The sequence below is a fragment of the Salmo salar genome, chromosome ssa20, assembly GCF_905237065.1.
Source record: "Salmo salar chromosome ssa20, Ssal_v3.1, whole genome shotgun sequence".
Lineage (NCBI taxonomy): Eukaryota > Metazoa > Chordata > Actinopteri > Salmoniformes > Salmonidae > Salmo > Salmo salar.
The window spans coordinates 28,137,255-28,156,439 of NC_059461.1; the positions used below are offsets into that span (position 1 = coordinate 28,137,255).

The 19,185-nt window shown below is 42.6% G+C and overlaps 3 protein-coding genes across 8 annotated transcripts; 1 reads left to right on the plus strand and 2 right to left on the minus strand.

The window, feature by feature from the left end:
• Window positions 1-8: 8 nt before the first annotated feature.
• dguok (deoxyguanosine kinase) lies at window positions 9-6,279 on the minus strand. 3 transcript variants are annotated; one of them, XR_006760895.1, is made up of 8 exons: window positions 5,737-6,279; window positions 4,271-4,380; window positions 3,874-4,049; window positions 3,612-3,759; window positions 3,337-3,452; window positions 3,005-3,104; window positions 2,356-2,447; window positions 9-141 (listed from the first exon to the last, which is right to left on the minus strand). XR_006760895.1 is itself a non-coding variant. In XM_014161244.2 (7 exons), the coding sequence occupies exons 1-7, from the start codon at window positions 5,993-5,995 to the stop codon at window positions 2,421-2,423; spliced, it is 936 nt and encodes a 311-aa protein (XP_014016719.1). In that variant the 5' UTR covers window positions 5,996-6,279; the 3' UTR covers window positions 1,343-2,420. The 3 variants fall into 3 exon arrangements, 1 of the variants encoding a protein (XP_014016719.1); XR_001322866.2 differs by lacking the exon at window positions 9-141 and adding an exon at window positions 1,343-1,783; XM_014161244.2 differs by lacking the exon at window positions 9-141 and having other exon boundaries at window positions 1,343-2,447.
• Window positions 6,280-6,565: 286 nt separating this feature from the next.
• LOC106580336 (transcobalamin-2) lies at window positions 6,566-10,960 on the minus strand. The gene is made up of 10 exons (XM_014161243.2): window positions 10,712-10,960; window positions 10,460-10,527; window positions 9,345-9,537; window positions 8,654-8,823; window positions 8,371-8,523; window positions 8,026-8,195; window positions 7,737-7,911; window positions 7,463-7,643; window positions 7,153-7,271; window positions 6,566-6,970 (listed from the first exon to the last, which is right to left on the minus strand). Exons 2-10 carry the CDS (start codon window positions 10,515-10,517, stop codon window positions 6,909-6,911), a joined length of 1,281 nt encoding a protein of 426 aa, XP_014016718.1. The 5' UTR covers window positions 10,518-10,527; window positions 10,712-10,960; the 3' UTR covers window positions 6,566-6,908.
• LOC106580338 (coiled-coil domain-containing protein 117) lies at window positions 10,906-15,146 on the plus strand. 4 transcript variants are annotated; one of them, XM_014161248.2, is made up of 6 exons: window positions 10,906-11,039; window positions 11,664-11,854; window positions 11,998-12,048; window positions 12,162-12,437; window positions 12,627-12,773; window positions 12,937-15,146. In XM_014161248.2, the coding sequence occupies exons 2-6, from the start codon at window positions 11,706-11,708 to the stop codon at window positions 13,175-13,177; spliced, it is 864 nt and encodes a 287-aa protein (XP_014016723.1). In that variant the 5' UTR covers window positions 10,906-11,039; window positions 11,664-11,705; the 3' UTR covers window positions 13,178-15,146. The 4 variants fall into 4 exon arrangements, with proteins under 4 accessions (XP_014016723.1, XP_014016721.1, XP_014016722.1 ...); XM_014161246.2 differs by having other exon boundaries at window positions 10,909-11,039; window positions 11,598-11,854; XM_014161247.2 differs by having other exon boundaries at window positions 10,993-11,135; window positions 11,598-11,854.
• The last annotated feature ends 4,039 nt before the right edge of the window (window positions 15,147-19,185 follow it).

Here is a 19,185-nt window from a genome sequence, read left to right on the forward strand (position 1 = left end):
TTTGCTATCAGACTGACGACAGAGTCAGAATGCCGCAGTAAGTGGCTGTCATCGGCCTCGCTGACGGTGTTGACAGCCGTGGACTGTGAGGAGTCTGCAGCCTTAAAGGAGTGGTACAGCTGCATCATGTAGAGAGGGTACCTGTTGGGATGGTACGACTTTAGATTTCCTAAACTGGACTCGGGTACGCTCTTGTGTTGCCGGGAATGGTGCGACAGTTTCTGCGAACTGTCAAGCCTGAAAAAGCAGATGAGGAGCGCGCAAAGGACGAGCCATGCCAAGCCTTCCATTTTTGACAGAAGCGGTGTATCCACTGTAGCGTTAAGTCCCGTTGAAAAGTAAAGAGAAGATGGCATCAACTAGTCAGCCTCCTAGTTTGTCTTGGTTTGAAATGATGCTGTGAGCAGACAGAAGTCCAGACAGGGAATTTATAGTGGACAGCTGCCCTTTGATGACTCCAGCCATCTTAACAACTCTCTGATCGATCCCCAGTGCACATCAGAGGGAAGACAGCATTTAGCCAAGGTCATTGTCTTTCGAAACTATCCAGACATTTCCATTCATTAGGTCGTAGGACTATACTCCTAGTTGATGTATGATCCTAGCTGTTAGAACCCCTTTTGATTTCACACTTTAAAATACAGTAATATTAGTTCAAACATTTCAAACTATTTTCATTCGGTCAGACAAGCCATGTGGATTTTGAGATCAGATTAAGATTCCACTAATAGACACATCGTTTTTATTAACCAATTATGTATACCATTGCTTGTTTCTAAATAGTCATTACTATTGAATAGTTCACTAAAGTTCCCTGCATCATCCTGGCCGCCTTTGTCTTTTTTTTTAAACATTAAACAAAAGTAAGTTGAAAATGTTAATGAAAAACTCGCATGACCAAAGATTCTTGACAGTAGTAAATTGTAGATAATTAGATAATTATCTATCGGTTTTCTGCCTATCAATATTATGAAATCGAAACCCATTGAAGTACTTACATTTGGTAGTAAAAGCCATGCAATTGATGCTTATCAAAGTATCGGATCCATTGATCGTGGGAAAATATTAACTGATTGGAATTTAATACATTTACCTGAAACGTATATTTTGAAATTGGCGAAGGCCTACATTTAGTTTTAGTTGTTTGAATTATTAAATCCTCCAAGATTAGTTCTCGAAACCGATGTCCACGTTTCTAAAGCAATATTTAGCATGTTGTTGAATTGGTCAACTGAATCTGAACCAATTTATACTGCGTTAAAATAAAGACATTGGTAAATAAAGCTTATACTCGATAATAACAAAATCTAAAAAAGGTATACAAAATAATTAAATAAACCACTACAACTTTAATTCAATTTATTAATTTACCTTTATCAGATTTGGCTACAAAATGGATCCACAATGTGTATAGAATATTTCTTGATGCAGTATTCTGAATTACATGTCAAAGCAGCTAAAATAGGATGCAACTCTGACAAGTAAATACAGGAATAAGTAAATAACTAAATACCCAAAGTAACATTGAAGTTGAAACCAATATAGAGGAGAAACAACATTAACAGACTACTTGACCAGTGTAAGGGGAAAATCCTGTATACAGTAGCAGAGACAATGTGATGAAGAATTACTTTAATTCTTAATGCTAAACCTTTATGCACATGCGCTGTACGAGCCTTAAACCTGTAAATTTCCACTGTCTGTTTTGAAGGTATTTTTCCACTCTGCCTCCTGAGAGTGACCACAGTCCATCCCGTTGTTCTCATATCTTTCAAGGGCACAGCTGTGTGGAGATATGAGGTGAACAGAGTCTGGCTTGAACAGAGGAGTAACGGAACTAACATTTACTTGTTTGCACGCCATGAACCAATACACATAGCCACAAGAAGAAAACAAGGTGGCTTCTGATGCCCTGATCTGCCAGGGAGGGGTAGAACCATTTTTAGACCCACTCTAAGAGCCCAACAATACAGGAACTGCTGAGGTCTTAATGTTGACCAGCTCCATTATTGCAATAATTTAATCAATATTAAAGTATGACTGTTTGAAGAAATAAGTCTCTCCTTATTGGTTAGAATTTCCACAACACCAGACTGTGGCCTACTTTTTTTAGTTCCCAGGTAAAAATCCCAAATCTGCTTCTTTATTTATGTTGAATATGGTCCAATATAGATCTGATTCCATATTCACAAACTACATGGTTAAAAGCATACTGAAATCTGTAATTAGCCAACGGAAACCCCACAAATGGAAGTTTGTCATTCCCCAAAATAAGTGAGGATATAGTGAAAGGATGTGGGGGATAAATCACAGAGAACTGTTGCAAGTTTACATTTGTAAATGCCATATACTGACTTAGGTCCAAATGGTTGCAGATATCTTGATCCCATGGAGTTCATAGCCTCACAACTGACTGTACCTCATAGTCCGCTGAAGAAGTCCTTCACCTAAGTAGAGGGAAATAAGAGACCACCAAGAACCCAATATATCAAACAACCTCATACAACTGCAATAAATACTTCATATCAAACACAAGACATCAGAAATATTCAAATGTTAAAACATCAAATAAAATGTTAATGACATATTAGCACCTTACTAATATTGAAGACAAACTAAAAGGTAAAAATTCAGGTCTTTGAAGCCAAGTTAAAGTTTTCCAACAGCAAGACTAGCATAAAAGTGCCCCCATGTGGTCAAACTGGGTTTTGTCTAGAAGGGATACAGCTTCTATCAATATTGACTTTTCGTAGCAGGTTTAAGAGAATTTCTACAGCAGGTAAGTAGAATTAACATAGCCGGTCAGGAGACTTAGTTTAAGGTTAGGAAAAGGGTTAGGGTTCGAAAACGTACCAAAAATAAATTTTGACATCAAATTTGACAAAAGCCGTATCCCATCTAGATCTGACCGTCAAACTGTGGTACAACCTTCAGACCAAGAGGTAGGTATTTGCATGTGTGTGTAGTTGTGCATGAATGTAGAAAACAATAATTAGTCACATACCTGTGTGATAAATTTGGCCCGCACCTTAGGGTCCTCCTCAAACTCTAGACTGGCATCCAGCACCAATACAGGCACCCAGGTCAACCGCTCAAAGTGCAGCCTAGGGAGAGAGAAAGTCACTGCATGACACAATGACCATTACAACACCCAAGAACCTTCACAATTACACTGACCATTGCTGCAAATTCAACAACGGGAAATGTAATACCTCAAAAGATCTTAGCATCATCACTTCATAAGTTTAAGATAACAATCAAGGGAAAGTCTCACATAATAAAAACTGGGTGGAACAACAGGATATGTTAGTTTGTCTAAACATGTTGTGTACTCACTTAGTGCTCTTGTCTATGAGCCACCTCTCATGCTGGGTGTGTAGTTTCTCCAGGTAGTCTAGCTGCACTCCTTTCTCCTCCATGCGCCCCCGTTGTCCCAGACGCTCCATACACTTCTGACAGGAACACAAACACAATCCAAACCTTACACAATCTACTACAAAACATCAACTGTAACCTCCCAAAACCTTCTGCGGAGTTGTCCTCAACATGTGTACAGATACTCATATTTAGGAAATGCTGTATGGCTTGTGAGTCACCCTTGATAAAAGTACCTGTGGGGGGGCGCGGAGGTAAATTATGCCCTCCAGTTCCACCTGACGGCCAAACTGTTCCACCAGGAAAGAATGCCAGTCCTGGTAGACAGCCCACTCTGTAGAGTTGATGCAGCCCAGCTCAAACATGTTCAGGGCAAATACATACCTGAAGAAATGAAATGTGTATGGGGAGGCAATGGAGACGGGCAGCATGGGCACAGCTGCATAAACAATCAAGAAGCAGCATCAACATAGTATTGCCCTCTCCCCATCCTCTTACCTGTCACTGTACACAGAGCGCTCAAAGACCTGCACAGGGACGCCCTTTGCTCTGAGCAGGCGTGCTGGTGGTGGCTGCAGCTGGGTGCGCATGCGGCTCATGCAGGAGTTGGTCTGAAAGGTGTAGGACCAGCGCTGAGGGTCCTGGTACATCATATCCAACAGGTTACTGACCTTCTGTTGATGAGATGGGCCAGAACAAAGTGACCAAGCAATTAGATAATACATACAAACAATAAACAAGGATTTTCCCCAGCCCGTCTCTCTTATTGATTGTGTAGCTAACAACATTTCATTTAAGAAGACTGAATGTAAACTATCTTTAATAATATGGCATATGAATAAGTGACCATTCATGACCCACATTCATAAGCTGTCAACATTGGTGATTAACTTACTTGTGAAGACCCACTCTCGATGCTCTGCCATTTCCCCACGGGCTCAGGAACCACTTCCCAGTCTTGGCCAGCAAACTGCAGGAGTTGCGCGAAAGTCGACTTTCCTACCGCTGAAGATGGCATAGAACAAGAACAGCATCACCAAACCAGACAAGTCAATACTCTTCTTCGATGGGGTTTAACGGCGGTTGGCATCCAACCTTAATGGTGCATTACCGCCACCAGCTGGAAAAACATTGCAAGAAAGGGGGAAAACAACATCATACAAAATAAAACACCTCAACTAAGAAAACCCATCCCACTTCTTCAATCACAGTCCACTCCAAAATACATCCCTACACAGGCTCAGGGGCCTGTGATGGCAGTACATTCACCGACAGGAATTCTTGCACGGCCTCGGCTGTGGATCAAAGCCCCAAAAAACGTTCAGCAGCATTAACAATGATTCTTAGACTTCTTACCCGCTTGTGGTGTACAGTTTATGACCATTGCAATAAATAATACCAAGACCACCTTTTTAACATGTAGCATTTCACTATCCCTCAGTTGATGAGAACCCTTCACTGGTTGTGGTGGCTCTACTTCCATTGTTTCTTCCATGCCACTTGTTCTTCTCACCGCCTCTAGATAGGAGACATGCTGGACACTCCTTACTCTTGCCACCTCATTCGCCTTCACCCTAACAGGGCACTCCAGGAATTCAGGGGCATGGTCACCTTTACAGTTGCAGCATTTCACTTCATCTGGCATACGATACTCTTCCCTTCTGCACAAATGACCAAATATTTTACATGTATGACACTGAAGGGGCTTGTGCACAAAAGCTCTTCCAGGGTATCTCATGAATCCTAACTTTATATGAGAAGGGAGAGACTTCATCAAAGAACAGTAGTATGGATGAAGTGAATTCATTTTTTCCATCCACCATACAGGTCAGTCGACGTGAACCAACCACTCCATCGATGTCTTAAGTTATATCCTCTGCCTTTTTCTTGCGCCACCCCAGAAATAACTCCCTTGATATGCGCCTGGCTACGAAAATCCATACAGGAAATATTCCACTCCTATATCTTTTTGAGTCTTAAAGCACGCTTCTTCTGCTCGGCAGACACAAAAAAATCTAAATACGACCACTTCCTGTGACTCTCACTGACTCCACACTTTCCAGATTTTTCTTGAGACGTTAAACGGATTTCCCAAGTAACATTGATCCAAAACCCTCACTCTGACAACAAAACAAGTCTAGTGGTTTCCTATTTTACACCACAGCGTTACTTATTTTGTTTCCCCTTTTCTTCGCCACTCATTCTCACTTTCTGTACTATTAGCTTCACCCGACTCATTAACAGTTTCAAACAAAACCTCCGTTTCCGCCATCTTCTCCACGATCAACTTCCTAAAGTCAATACTCTACTCGTCACCTCTTTAGTTTCCTCCAACTGCCTGGAAATCATGCTCACACTTACCAATGTTGCCTTCAATAGAGACCCTCTTAACTCGGTTAATGTCGTCCATTGGCCCGGTGCTTGAATGACAGTGTGGTGAGCGCGACAGGCAGAGGTTGGTCGCCTTTCTCGAGTAGAGAAGCACTGGATTTTCGTCTCGGCGGGTTCTCAAAACATGCCGCTTAACCTTCTGAACCGATCCGATATATCGCAACGAGACTGTGAGGTTTTTACAGTGGGAACTCAGATTCAACACCATGAACCGGTAGATTGAGTACATGACATTAGTGACCAGATGGCTAGCTATCGCTAGGTCAAACAAACTGTTTGGGGCTATACAGTAACGTTAGCTAACTAGTAGCTGTCACAAGAAATCAATGCCAAGTTCGGCCATTAAATGGCATGATTTGAACAGCATTATATTAAAATATAGTTTACAGCGCCGTCAAACAAGTTTAATAAATGCTCTTCTAAAGGCTGCGTTTTATTTATTTTTGGCTTCTCAGACGTCTCAATTTGTCACACGCTTGCTAAAACCGGATGTTTTGGACAGCAGCCCTGCATTTCCGGTTGTCGAGTTAAAAATAAATAATCTTAGCTGGTGCATAGCTACTGCGACCTGCTGTTGATCCAGGGTGTGAAACGCAAGGGTGAGGAGGTGATTTGAGTTTTATTTCATTCTCACCTCCACTTTATCATAATTATTTACTAATACCAAGGACTGGAGGACAGGCTCAGCCTACTTTTTTTTTTGGTAACACTGCCCACCCCAACACAGCAAAATATCCAGACATTAGCTATCATATTTCTGTAACAACTGGCAAAATAAAGCAGACAAATTTAGCCAAAGGTTTATCATCTTGTTTATTCAAATGCAAAAACGTTCAAACCACACATTTAACAGATCGGTATAACAAGGCAATTATATCCTCTATAAAATGTGAATTCACAGAATGTATGTAGTAAAACAATCCATAGAGGCAGAAGTAAAAATCTATTTATCGAGTCAATTGTCTCTGCTACAATTAACAGCGGACTGAATCAAGTCCATAAAAAATGTTGCAAACCTTTGAATGCTAAAATCTCAGATGTTTTACTCCTAAAATGTCATACAGTACAAAGCACATTTTTGAGCTGGATTGCTTTCCCATCAGATAATTTGACATGACACTGTTGTTCACACATTTTGATTCTCAGTATCTGGTGTTTTTGATGGTGATCTGTTGAGCCGTCTCAATCTTGAAATCTTTGATACCTAATAGAGAAACAAATAATTGATTTTTAGTCACAGTAGTGAGGAATCAATGTTTAGATCAAAGCAGTTAAGACATTAATTGTATTGTTGAGTAATAACTAGTAAACGACATAGGAAAGTTATCTTTTGCATGTGCATTTGTTTGTGTGTTGACTATGCCACATAACCCTCTGTGTTCTCACCCTGGCTGAGAGTGTTGCCGTCTGAGGAGAGGTGCCAGTATCTGCGGTCGGTCTGTCTAGCCTGTTCCCCATTCACCACACTCAGGAAAGGTCCCCAAAGGCTGGTCTCCTTCTCAAACCTGCAGTGTAGGCAGAGGATGGAGCAAGGAGGACAATTAATAATGTTCTACTTATGATAGGACACTTTAAGCTATTCACAACACTGGGAAGTTTTTTTTATATGAGACAAATTAGCTCACCAAAAAGTACACATTTGGAACTTGATTAATGTCTCAACCAAAAAAACAACAGAAGCGCCCCATTAACTCACGTGAAGTCAATGTTGTTCTTTTGAAGGAGTTCAAGGGCATCAACCAACGAGGTGCCCGTTGGCACATCCACAGAATAGACAGCAGATGCCCCATGCGATTTGACCACCTCCACGTTCAGGGCTACATTGGTATGACTCTGTAACACCGTCACTGGCTCCCTGGCCTCCAGGACCAGGCTGTCTGCAGAGGAAAACCGCACAAAGCAGAGTGAGTAGGCTCACACCTAAAAAACAGATTGACCACTATTTGGTTAGGTGATAATGCAGCACTTGCCATCGTCATTGCAGCACTCCTTGCCCTTGACTTGCAGGTAGGATTTCTGCTGGAGAGCAGGCAGAGTTTGGGACATGGCCATGGGGTTGAGATAGGTTCCCTTCCTCACATCTGACCTCATGGCCTCCATGGAGCTAGCACACTCCTGCACCTGGCTGCCCATCGCCAGCAGGGCCTGGGACACCATGTTATTGGCATGCGAAATGCTTGTATTGCACCAATCAGTCATTTACTTAAATGCTGCACATGTTAATATAGGCCACGAGAGGGGAAGTGGCCCAGTCCTTACCTGCACTGCCAAGCCTGTGCTGAACTCATTGCCCATGTGACCATCAGCCCGCTGGGAGTCCAGTAGCTTCAGCTTGATGAGGTCCAGGGCTTTGTCCAGAGCCGCATCCTGCACATGGGTGTCAGACTCCTTCAGGCACTGCAGGGCCATCCCAGCCATGGCTAACGTGTCTAAAAAAGGACAGAGGGGATGAAGCAAGGGTATAGCCTCATCTCCATGAAATCACCTATATAGAATCTAATTGGGAGGGAGCCAGTGTGAGTGAATACATTTTTAAAACAGCTTAACTATAGGAAAACAGATTCAGAGTAGGGAGATGCTACTGAATTTCCAAGTCAGACTTACCAATGCTATCGGAGGCTTCATGTTTGATATGTCCATGCTCTACAACCCTGATGAGCTTGTTGCTGACGTGAGCGTTGACTCTAACTCCACTCACACACAGTGCCAGCACACCCAGAGAATACTGGTAGTAGTTAGTCAGAGGACGCTGGCTGACTGCAGTCGAGAAAGACAGACATAGCAGACAAAATAATTAACAGCAAGTGAGAACAAACAAAGAATGGCAGACATTTTATAGAGCATTAACAAAGACGGTAGAGGCAGATGGAGGAATGAGGAGGCTTACAGGCAATGTGGTTTTTCTCCAGTTCCATCTGTCTCTTGAGATGAGTCAGCAGGGTCTCGCTCCTCTGATTGACAGTGAAGGTCAGGGTGTTGAGGTCGTAGCAGGAGGCCTTCAGGGCCAGAGTGTACAGGGCCAGGAGACCCACCACTGGCTGGTTGTTGACCAGAGAGCTGAAAGGAGAGGATACAGGGTAAGGCGGAGAGACGGAAGGTTTTTGAAGGGTAAAGATTATTCAATATAATCTTAAATCAAACTATTTGTCACATGCTCCGAATACAAGTGTAGACCTTACTGTGAAATGCTTACTTACAAGCCCTTAACCAACAGTGCAGTTCAAGAAGAGTAAAGAAAACATTTACCAAATAAACTAAAGTAAAAAATGATTCAAAGTAAAACAATAAAATAACGAGGCTATATACAGGGGGTACTGATACCGAGTCAATGTGCGGGGGTACAGATTAGTCGAGGTAATTTGTACATTTAGGTAGGGGTGAAGTGACTATGCATAGATAATAAACACCGAGTAGCAGCAGTGTCAATGTAAGTAGTCCAGTGGCCATTTGAAAGTATCAATTGTAACTGAAAACAAGAAATTGAATACAAACACACTGCAGGTCATTTTTAAAGACATGGAATACATAAAATGATGTTTGCACTTATTAAGAAGGGCTTTATAAACATGCTATTTTACCTCTCAATGTCATTGTGTAAATATGTTTTAAGTGCATTCAGGTGATCACTCTCCATGCCAAGGTTGTGGTGAGTGGACAAGCGCAGGGCCAGGTGCACACTGGGATTGGGGGACGTTCCTTCGCCCTCCAGAGAACGCAGCAGATTCTTATTGAGTGAGAGGAGCAGCTCACCAGGCTCTGATCCTACAGGATCTGGACACACAATGCGGATTGAAAACTGAAGAAGTATGGAAATAAAAATCACTTCACATTTAGCATTACCACAAATTAAATAACTTGCCCAAGGATAACTTCCAATGTTACCAAAGATATGCTCTGTAAGAGATATGACTAATAAACCCACAGTAAGACTACACAAGACCTGCTGTGTGCTCACTGAGATCATATAAAGTGTCATCGAGGTCAAAGCATTGCACAACCAGTGTGTTTCCTGTGCTGTATCAGCAATCATGCACACACAATGGAGAAGCAAAGACCTTAGTAACTTAATAACCAAAAGGAATTTCCACAAGGCAGCCAATGTGTCCTAAGTATGCCCTCTCCAACAGTCACCTTGATGTAATTGACAAGTACAACCGGCTCAGAGAGAATCTCAATTGCACACTCCCCGCCTCCTTCTCAAAACCCATTGGATGAGAAAGCCAGAGGTCCCGCTTCTCTGATCTCCTCCAATGGGTTTTGAGAATGAGGCAAGAGGACACAAGGAGTATGCAATTGAGATTCTGCCCAGTGCCAGTGGGGTTTTGCAGGCACTGACATATGTACTGATAAGAACACCTTAGCGACATGAAATACATTCTGTGCATCAAATTACAGAACATCAACAGAGAAGAGGTGACAGGACACACGTGAGATTATTTGCGTCACTGTAGATTTGTTCAACAAGAGGGGTTGTGGATTATCTATTCAGACTCATCCAATAATCCATTGCAAAATCATTGACAGTACTGCCAGTGGATGACTTGGTACATGGTCCACCTCTATACTTTCCAACTGGCTCTTCGAATAACTTGTTTTGAGTAAATACATTTGTGAGGAAACTCAGGTCTAGACAGAGGCATGCACATGTTAACCAATCAGGTGTTATTGTGTTTCAGGGATAAATTATAGTTACCACAGGGTTTGCTTGCAACCAGTGCCAGCAGTCCACTAACAATGTATAGGGTATACATTCTGACCAACCTATAGAGGAAAAAAACATAGCTGGTCTCAACAGACTTAATAAATTCAGTAGCCAACTACGAAGTGAAAATAACATGCAGTGTCCATCCCTACCTTATTGTTGTTGGCACAGATTACCTATACCAAACATTACATTTCACACATTACTAATCTTCTTGTAATGATCAAGATATACGTCACTTACCTGTAGAGCGAATTTATCGTTATGAAAGCGTTTGGGTACAGACTTCGGTACAAACTGATTTTATGTTGACATCGCTCTTATGGTCGAGTCACATGACCTGTGATTGATAAACTACAACATATTTTCCCTTTGCAACTACAAGTCCCAGAAGCGAATGCTCACTTCTTTTCTAGAACGTCAACGACTGTTTTTTTGTTGTTGCGTGCCTCGATTCTTCATGAACATTTGCGAATCGTGCTTGGCTCACTGTTGTTAGCGCCTAACTGCATTCATTCAACCCAGAATTGATTCTCAGAAAAGCGGAACATGTGACAGAGAAAATAAGGAGGTAACGTTATATAAACACAGTGAAAGTGATACAGGAATGTTTGCTAGCTAGATACGTTCAAAAGTTCCAACTGCAACAGGTTCAAGTTAAATAAAGGTAGCCCTTTATAATCAGCAAAATATTCGTTTGTTTGCCTTCATCTTCTGCAATAGATTCGTCTCGGCTATCTATGGCTAGCAAGCTAGCTAACTGAGCTAACAAGGTCCAGCATGACCTGCCTGTTGTTGTGAACCCCCTTTAGACTGTGCGTTTCTTCTTGTCAAGTAAAGTTTGCTAGATAGCTACTAGTTAGCTGACTTAAGTAGCCAGCTAGTGTTCGCAAGCTTGCCAGCTAGCTACAGTTTCAGGGCCTCCTAACTTTATATAATAAAGGCAGCTAGCCTAGCCAAGAGTGACAACAATTTACATGATTCTGCGTTAGTACCTAACACTAGCTACAATACACTAGTGAGTTAGTATTTGTTATGATGTATTGGTGACCAAAACAGTTATGCCTGCTGTACCAAAAATTCCACCCGTAAAATGGTTCATTTTTATCATATTTCTTTTGTTTTTTAGGTTGGTCTTTCGAAAACTCAATTTATCCTCCTCCCTGTGTTTTCCATTTGCACATCCACCATCCAGACTTCTGTTCAAACCTTCCACCTCACCTAAACCTGAGGCATCATGCATCATCCAAGCCCCATGAGCAGTGAGCTGGGCTTGTTGCCTGCCATGTACTCATTCCCTGGCCTTATCAACGTCACTGAAATGGGGATCAATATTGGCCCTGCAAATACCTGTCAACACCTGCCGGGAGTGTTGCCCCCAAACACGTGAGTAGAGGAGTCTAGTGATGAGAGCACTGCACTACACACACAGATGTAAGCATGTGCTTTACAGGAGATTTGCCAGAACCAGACTTGCTAACATGTTACATTACATTTCACTTCAATATCTCTTTTTGCTATTCCTTCAGGAGTTGGGAGAGACGATACCTGAGAAAGCACAGGAGGAGAGCAGATGACGAGTAAGTTATGAATGGAAAACAAAATCTATAATATAAACATTTAGTGTATATTCTGAAGCGCATTTTAGTTTCAAATGACAAATGATTTGCTTCAAAACCATGTTTGTTCCTAGAGGATGCAGTGCCAAAAAGAGGAGGCTGATGGAAGAGGCAGGATGCGATCCTTTGGATTACCTCAGCCCCAAAGTGTTTCATAACTGGTCACCAGGCAACAGCAGCCCCCCTCTACCTGAATCGTCTAGCCAAGCGCTCCCCCAGCCCTGTCTGGGGACTCAGGACCTGGGGCTGCCCTTATCTGGGTCTTCCTCCACTCTGGCCTGTCCAGAAGCAGAAGGCTCCTGCATGGAGGTGGAGGCAGCACAGAGGAGACTGCAGGAAATTGAGGAGAGGTGAGGCATGAGACCATATGGGGGCAATGTGAGAGTCCAGACTACTGGCCATAACTCATCATAATTAAAATGTGCATTATTACTGTATATGATTTGTATCAGCATTACCACAATTTATTTTGTCTGCACAGTGCATTACACACTCTGCATAAACACTGTCACACAGTGAAGTTAGTCTGTTTCTGTCAGGATCACCCTGGAGGATGATGACGACGATGAGGACCTGGATGTGGAGCCAGCACCCAGGCGGCCCATGCTGGTGATGTCTGACAGTCTGAGGGAGGGGCTTCAGCGTGGCATCAGTGACATCCTCCCCCACACTGTGGCCCAGTCTGTGTAAGTACCCTTTCCTTCTTATACTCCACCTTAGAGGAACCTTTTATTGAAGTACCTACCCATCTGACATTGTAGCCAGTAGTGAATAATCGTTATAACTTTGGGAGGTGTCCACTATTTGTTTCTCTCTGTCGACTCACCTGTTCCTCATCTGTTACCGTAGGAGCCACTCCTGTATGGAGCTGGTAGTATGGCGCCCCCCAGAGGTTGCGATGGCCCGGCGGCTGAAGGACTCCCTACAGAGGCAGAGAAAGCAGCAGATTACCAGCAGGCAACCCCCGAGCCCTAGTGCCCCTCTGAGTTCCCTCACCCCCACAAACACCCCAGGGGAGACATACTCCCCTCTGTATTGCAGCCCAGGGGCAGGGGCCCACAGCGCTGGAGAGGAGGACATGGAGCTGTAGGGCCTGGGAGAACCAGCATCAGTTGTGCTGAGAACATCTACAGCTCTCAGCCTTGGTTCACTTTGTTGACCTTCGAGAAGCCATGGAGAGGCAGAAACGACAGCATAGACAGATCCAAAAGCTTCATAGTGATATGCGTTCACATGCTATCAAGGTTATCAGAAGCTCCTAGTTCCCAGTGGAAATTTTACTTGAACGACCCTCCATGTTGGAATTACAAGTGGGAAACGGAGAAAATGTTGTTACTCGAGATGTGATGTTTCACCACTGACCATTTACCTTTTCAAACAATCAATTTGACAAATACAACCTTCAATCAATCAATATTGATAATCTAGCTAGTTTGACCCCATTGTCAATGTTAAGCAAACTTGCTAACTTTATTATTAGCTATCTTATCAAGCTAGCTAAAATCTTAGTGGTTGAAGAATTGTTAAGACTTCAAAAGCACTTGAACACAATCATGTCGGACTTTCCAGTTTCCCATTTCTCACGAGCACGTGAAGCCACCATATTGAATGCCCACTTTGGTTCAAGACCAGACTGTTGGGCAGCATGGCACGTGTATGCCACTTGGCCAAAAGAGGGCAAGCAACCCCTTTGTTACAATCAGATAATGCTGGATTTTAGTCTTTACTATGATCCAGGAAAATATGCAATGGGACAAATTGTAACAAGGACCACAAAGCCACAGTAATTTACAAAAGACACCCTTTAAAGCTGTAATATGAAACCTTTTGGGCGACTTGTCAAAATTCACATACAAATGTGTGTTATAGATCTGTCATTCTCATTGAAAGCAAGTCTAAAGGTGTTCTCATGCTTCCTAGCCAAAACCTTTAGGAAGAGTTTGTGCATATATTATGACATTTTGAAATGTTTTTGTTCGTTTTGGACTTCGGTAATGTTTTTTTCGGGCACACATTTTTTTCTTGAGGCAAGCCGAAGTCTAGCCAAAGTCTACGCCGCTTCGTCAGTGATTGGTCAACAGTAGGGATTCTTTAATAGTTTTTCTTGTGATTCAACAAGAGACGACTTGTTTTGCACCAAATATCTTAGTTAGATGTAGAATTGCGCGACTAAGATCTTGGGGAAAAACGTCAATTAATGACAGATTTCTTGAGTTATCTTAGATTAATTCTGACTATTTTGAGGAAGTGTATACGGGCTACGGTGTCTCAAAATAGATAAATGGTACTATTGCCGCTTTTGACCTGTTTTTCAAGCAAAGGTCTTAAGGGAGTATGCGAGCACACTCGTTCAGTTGGCCTAGCCGAGTTTGGCTAGGCACCAGCCGAACTGAAGCATGCTGATGCCTTAAGAAGTGGTAGATCTGTTCTATGTGCACTATTTCTATGCTTCCCGTTCTTAAGATTCGTTTTTGTGTCTTTTACTTTTGGTTTTGCACACAGTTGAAAATACAATATTTTTGGTTATGGAAAATATATTTAACAGCAGTTTAGATGGTACAATGATTCTATACTACACTTGCTTGTTTTGTCACACAAACTGTAATTAGGTGAACTAATAGAATTTTCACAACCAGGAAATGGCGGAGTGATTTCTGCATAGTGCACCTTTAATGGAATGTCTCAGTTGAAACTTTAAGACCAGTGCCAGCACACTCCAGGAGTTTCTGATATTTCTGAATGGTCTAGTACCTTCTGTTGTAATCCTAATGTAACAACTTGGCTAAGTGGTCTGCTTAGCCAACTTGGAGAAGTCTCTGTTTTGTTGTTGTTACATTAAATGCAAGCAAATATGACCTGTGCTCATCCAATGCTTTGTTTTACAGAGGACAAGGGTGTAAGACATTCAAAGGGAAGTAGAGGCATTGAGCTCAGATTGTCACTATGAACGTTTTATACTCAGCGTTTAGCTTGGGGTTATGTTTTTAAGAACAGTTACTTTTCAAAGCTGGTTTGGTCCTTTTTTTTTTCGCATTCAAGAATAAAGTTTTCTGGAAGCATGTCAGCTGTCTTGAAACTGTTGTAAACTACAATATACCAGTTTGCTTTGGAGGAAAGATGGCTATGTTGCTCTACCTACAATAATGTGAAAAATAATGCAATTCACCATCATTGTACATTTTGATTGTATCCTTAATATGCACCTTAGACATTGGGCATGATGATTACAATAGCTCTCTTGCAACATAGCAATCAACTGTTACAAGATGACTTGTAGTTTCAAAGGGTCCTTCTGATTACAGCCTGATCACATGATCCTACCTCCTATAGAGACATCTGAATATGCAGACATGTCAGTTGATCAAACATTCACTCACTCCCCAGCCTTTAGACGAGCAGTTAAACTTAACTGCTTTAAAGCCAGAGGAACGTGAACTTAACAACCCATTTTGTTATTGTGACCTTTAGGCCATTTACCCCATCATTTAGGGTGTCATCCATTTTTATGAGTACCATGAAATTATTTGACATTGGTGGTGTACTCCAGTAATTCATTTTACACACACACACTTTCACACGTCATCGATCCTTATCTCTGGACTGTCCTGGAACAGGAGTGACTCCAAAACAGCAGTGCTGGGATGGTATGATCTGATTGGTATATTCTATCTGTGATTATTATCCAATCAAGAGAATACTATTGAAACTGCCCCACTACTAACACTATTTCCCCTTAGTAACACGTCAACACAATGATAAACTGAAGCATGTTTTACCAGCTATGACAAAATACTCTTATAAGTTATTACTAGTAGCAGGACATTGTCATTGCCTTCCCACTCAGTTGGCAGGTGGAACTGACCGTCTCCAGGTAGTATCCAGCCAGCTCCATGGGGGCCCTGCACAGTGTAGAGGGGCTGCAGGCATGGGCCTGGTTCTCAGCACGGAGTTGTTTGACCCGGCTTGAGGTGAAGCAGTAGCTTGAAGGAGGCCAGGTTTAAGGGCCCGGGAGAGTCAGGGGGGTCCCGCATTTGGAGGAAGGGAGAGGAGGCTGATCGCTGAGCTCCAGAGTCACTGCATTCCTAACCGAAGATGGGAGAGAAGAGTGGAGGATTAGAGACAAAGGAGTAGAGAAGAGAATCAATCTAGGCCCTAGACCAGGGTCTCCCAACTGGCTGCCCACGATTTTATTTGGATCCCAAGTTCTGAGCCAAAAAATAAAATGAATGTTTTAAAGTCATAAAAGACTGTAAAAACACCAGCAAATCAGTTCAAATTGATTTTAATTTTGTAAATCTGTTCCAAATTCTCACGCATAATAGAGCGATATACACTCACCGGACAGACCCCCCTTTGCCTCCAGAACAGCCTGAATTCTTCTACAAGGTGTCGGAAATGTTCCACAGGGATGCTGGTCCATGCTGAAGCGACAGCATTACGCAGTTCTATTGGGTTGAGGTCTGGGGACTGTGCAGGCCGCTCAAGTAAACTGAAAACTCTGTCACATTCTAGGCGATGGTTTTCCACTCCTCAATTGTCCAGTGTTGGTGATTGCGTGCCCACTGGAGATGCTTCTTCTTGTTTTTATCTGATAGGAGTGGAATCCGGTGTGGTCGTCTGCTGCAATAGCCGATCCATGACAAGGATCGACGAGTTGTGCATTCCGAGATGCTGTTCTGCACACCACTGTTGTACTACGCCATTATTTGTCTGTTTGTGGCACGCCTTGCATGATTCTTGCGATTGTTCTTCGAACTCTCTCATCAACGAGCTGTTTTCGCTGACTGCCACTGACTGGATGTTTTTTCTTTGTCGCATCACTGTCGTGCGTGAAAAGCCCAGGATGGGCGTTTCTGAGATTCTGGATACAGTGCGAATGGCACCGGCGATCATACCACGCTCAAAGTCGCTTAGGTAACTCGTTTTGCACAGTCTAATGTTCAATCGAACAGTAACTGAATGCCTGCTTTCTATTGCAAGCCATGGCCAAGTGTAGGAGCGATCCATTTTCGTGAACGGGGTGGTGTATCTAATAAATTGGCAGGGATATGTTATTGGTATGTGATCGTATACAAGTGTAAGCAAGGTTTAAAATGGCTCCAGGTCATCTACAAGACCCTGCTAGGTAAAGTCCCCCCTTATCTCCGCTCACTGGTCACCATGGCAGCACCCATTTGTAGCACGCGCTCCAGCAGGTATATCTCTGTGGTCACCCCCAAAGCCAATTCCTCCTTTGGTCATCTCTCCTTCCAGTTCTCTGCTGCCAATGACTGGAACGAACTACAAAAATCTCTAAAACTGGAAACACTTATCTCCCTCACTAGCTTTAAGCACCAGCTGTCAGAGCAGCTCACAGATCACTGCACCTGTACATAGCCCATCTATAATTTAGCCCATACAACTACCTCTTCCCCTACTGTATTTATTTATTTATCTTGCTCCTTTGCACCCCGTTATTTCTATTTCCTCTTTGCACTTTCTTCCACTGCAAATCTACCATTCCAGTGTCTTACCTGCTATATCGTATTTACTTTGCCACCATGGCCTTTTTTTGCCTTTACCTCCCTTATCTCACCTCATTTGCTCACATTATATATAGACTTATTTTTCTACTGTATTATTGACTGTATGTTTGTTTTACTCCATGTGTAATTCTGTGTTGTTGTATGTGTCGAACTGCTTTGCTTTATCTTGGCCAGGTCGCAATTGTAAATGAGAATTTGTTCTCAACTTGCCTACCTGGTTAAATAAATGTATAAATGTATCTTGACCTGGCCAAGATAAAGGAAAGCAGTTCGACACATACAACAACACAGAGTTACAAATGGAATAAACAAACATACAATCAATAATACAGTAGAAAAATCTATATACAGCATGTGCAAATGAGGTAGGATAAGAGAGGTAAGGCAATAAATAGGCCATGGTAGCGAAGTAATTACAATATAGCAATTAAACACTGGAATGGTAGATGTGCAGAAGATGAATGTGCAAGTAGAGATACTGGGGTGTAAAGGAGCAAGATAAATAAATAAATACAGTATGGGGATGAGGTAGATTGGATGGGCTAGTTTACAGATGAGCTATGTAGAGGTGCAGTGATCTGTGAGCTGCTCTGACAGCTGGTGCTTAAAGCTAGTGAGGGAGGTAAGAGTCTCCAGCTTTAGTGATTTTTGCAGTTCGTTCCAGTCATTGGCAGCAGAAAACTGGAAGGAGAGGCGGCCAAAGGAAGAATTGGCTTTGGGGGTGACCAGTGAGATATACCTGCTGGAGCGCGTGCTACGGGTGGGTGCTGCTATGGTGACCAGTGAGCTGAGATAAGGCGGGGCTTTACCTAGCAGAGACTTGTAGATGATCTGGAGCCAGTGGGTTTGACAACGAGTATGAAGCGAGGGCCAGCCAACGAGAGCATACAGGTCGCAGTGGTGAGTAGTATATGGGGCTTTGGTGACTAAATGGACGGCACTGTGATAGGCTGCATCCAATTTGTTGAGTAGAGTGTTTGAGGCTATTTTGTAAATGACATCGCCAAAGTCGAGAATCGTCAGGATGGTCAGTTTTACGAGGGTATGTTTGGCAGCATGAGTGAAGGATGCTTTGTAGCGAAATAGGAAGCCGATTCTAGATTTAATTTTGGATTGGAGATGCTTAATGTGAGTCTGGAAGGAGAGTTTACAGTCTAACCAGACACCTAGGTATTTGTTGTTGTCCACAAGTCAGAACCGTCCAGAGTAGTGATGCTGGACGGGCAGGCAGGTGCGGGCAGCGATCAGTTGAAGAGCATGCACTTAGTTTTACTTGCATTTAAGAGCAGTTGGAGGCCACGGAAGGAGAGTTGTATGGCATTGAAGCTCACCCGGAGGTTAGTTAACACAGTGTCCAAAGAAGGGCCAGAGGTATACAGAATGGTATGATAACATTGTAGAAACTACTGAACAGAGCTGCTCTACATTGAGTTGAGATGTTTTTTAAGGAGAATGGGATGACTAGTGTGAGGGCAATTTCTGTTAAACCTTACTAATGCTTGTGTACTAAAATATAATTATTTAAGCCTAGGCATTGGGCTTGAGATTGTTAAAGAAACTAACTCATATAAAG

Excerpts from the sequence above, each read along its gene's own strand:
- dguok (XM_014161244.2), bottom strand. The coding sequence starts at position 5,995 with ATGTACTCAATCTACCGGTTCATGGTGTTGAATCTGAGTTCCCACTGT. Across the intron at positions 4,381-5,736 it reads CTCTATTGAAGGCAACATTG|CGGTAGGAAAGTCGACTTTC; the intron begins GTAAGTGTGAGC and ends TGCCATCTTCAG. Across the intron at positions 3,453-3,611 it reads ACCTCCGCGCCCCCCCACAG|AAGTGTATGGAGCGTCTGGG; the intron begins GTACTTTTATCA and ends TGTTCCTGTCAG.
- LOC106580336 (XM_014161243.2), bottom strand. The coding sequence starts at position 10,517 with ATGTATACCCTATACATTGTTAGTGGACTGCTGGCACTGGTTGCAAGC. Across the intron at positions 8,196-8,370 it reads TGAAGCCTCCGATAGCATTG|ACACGTTAGCCATGGCTGGG; the intron begins GTAAGTCTGACT and ends GTCCTTTTTTAG. Across the intron at positions 6,971-7,152 it reads CGGCAACACTCTCAGCCAGG|GTATCAAAGATTTCAAGATT; the intron begins GTGAGAACACAG and ends TTTCTCTATTAG.
- LOC106580338 (XM_014161248.2), top strand. The coding sequence starts at position 11,706 with ATGCATCATCCAAGCCCCATGAGCAGTGAGCTGGGCTTGTTGCCTGCC. Across the intron at positions 11,855-11,997 it reads GGAGTGTTGCCCCCAAACAC|GAGTTGGGAGAGACGATACC; the intron begins GTGAGTAGAGGA and ends CTATTCCTTCAG. Across the intron at positions 12,049-12,161 it reads AGGAGGAGAGCAGATGACGA|AGGATGCAGTGCCAAAAAGA; the intron begins GTAAGTTATGAA and ends GTTTGTTCCTAG.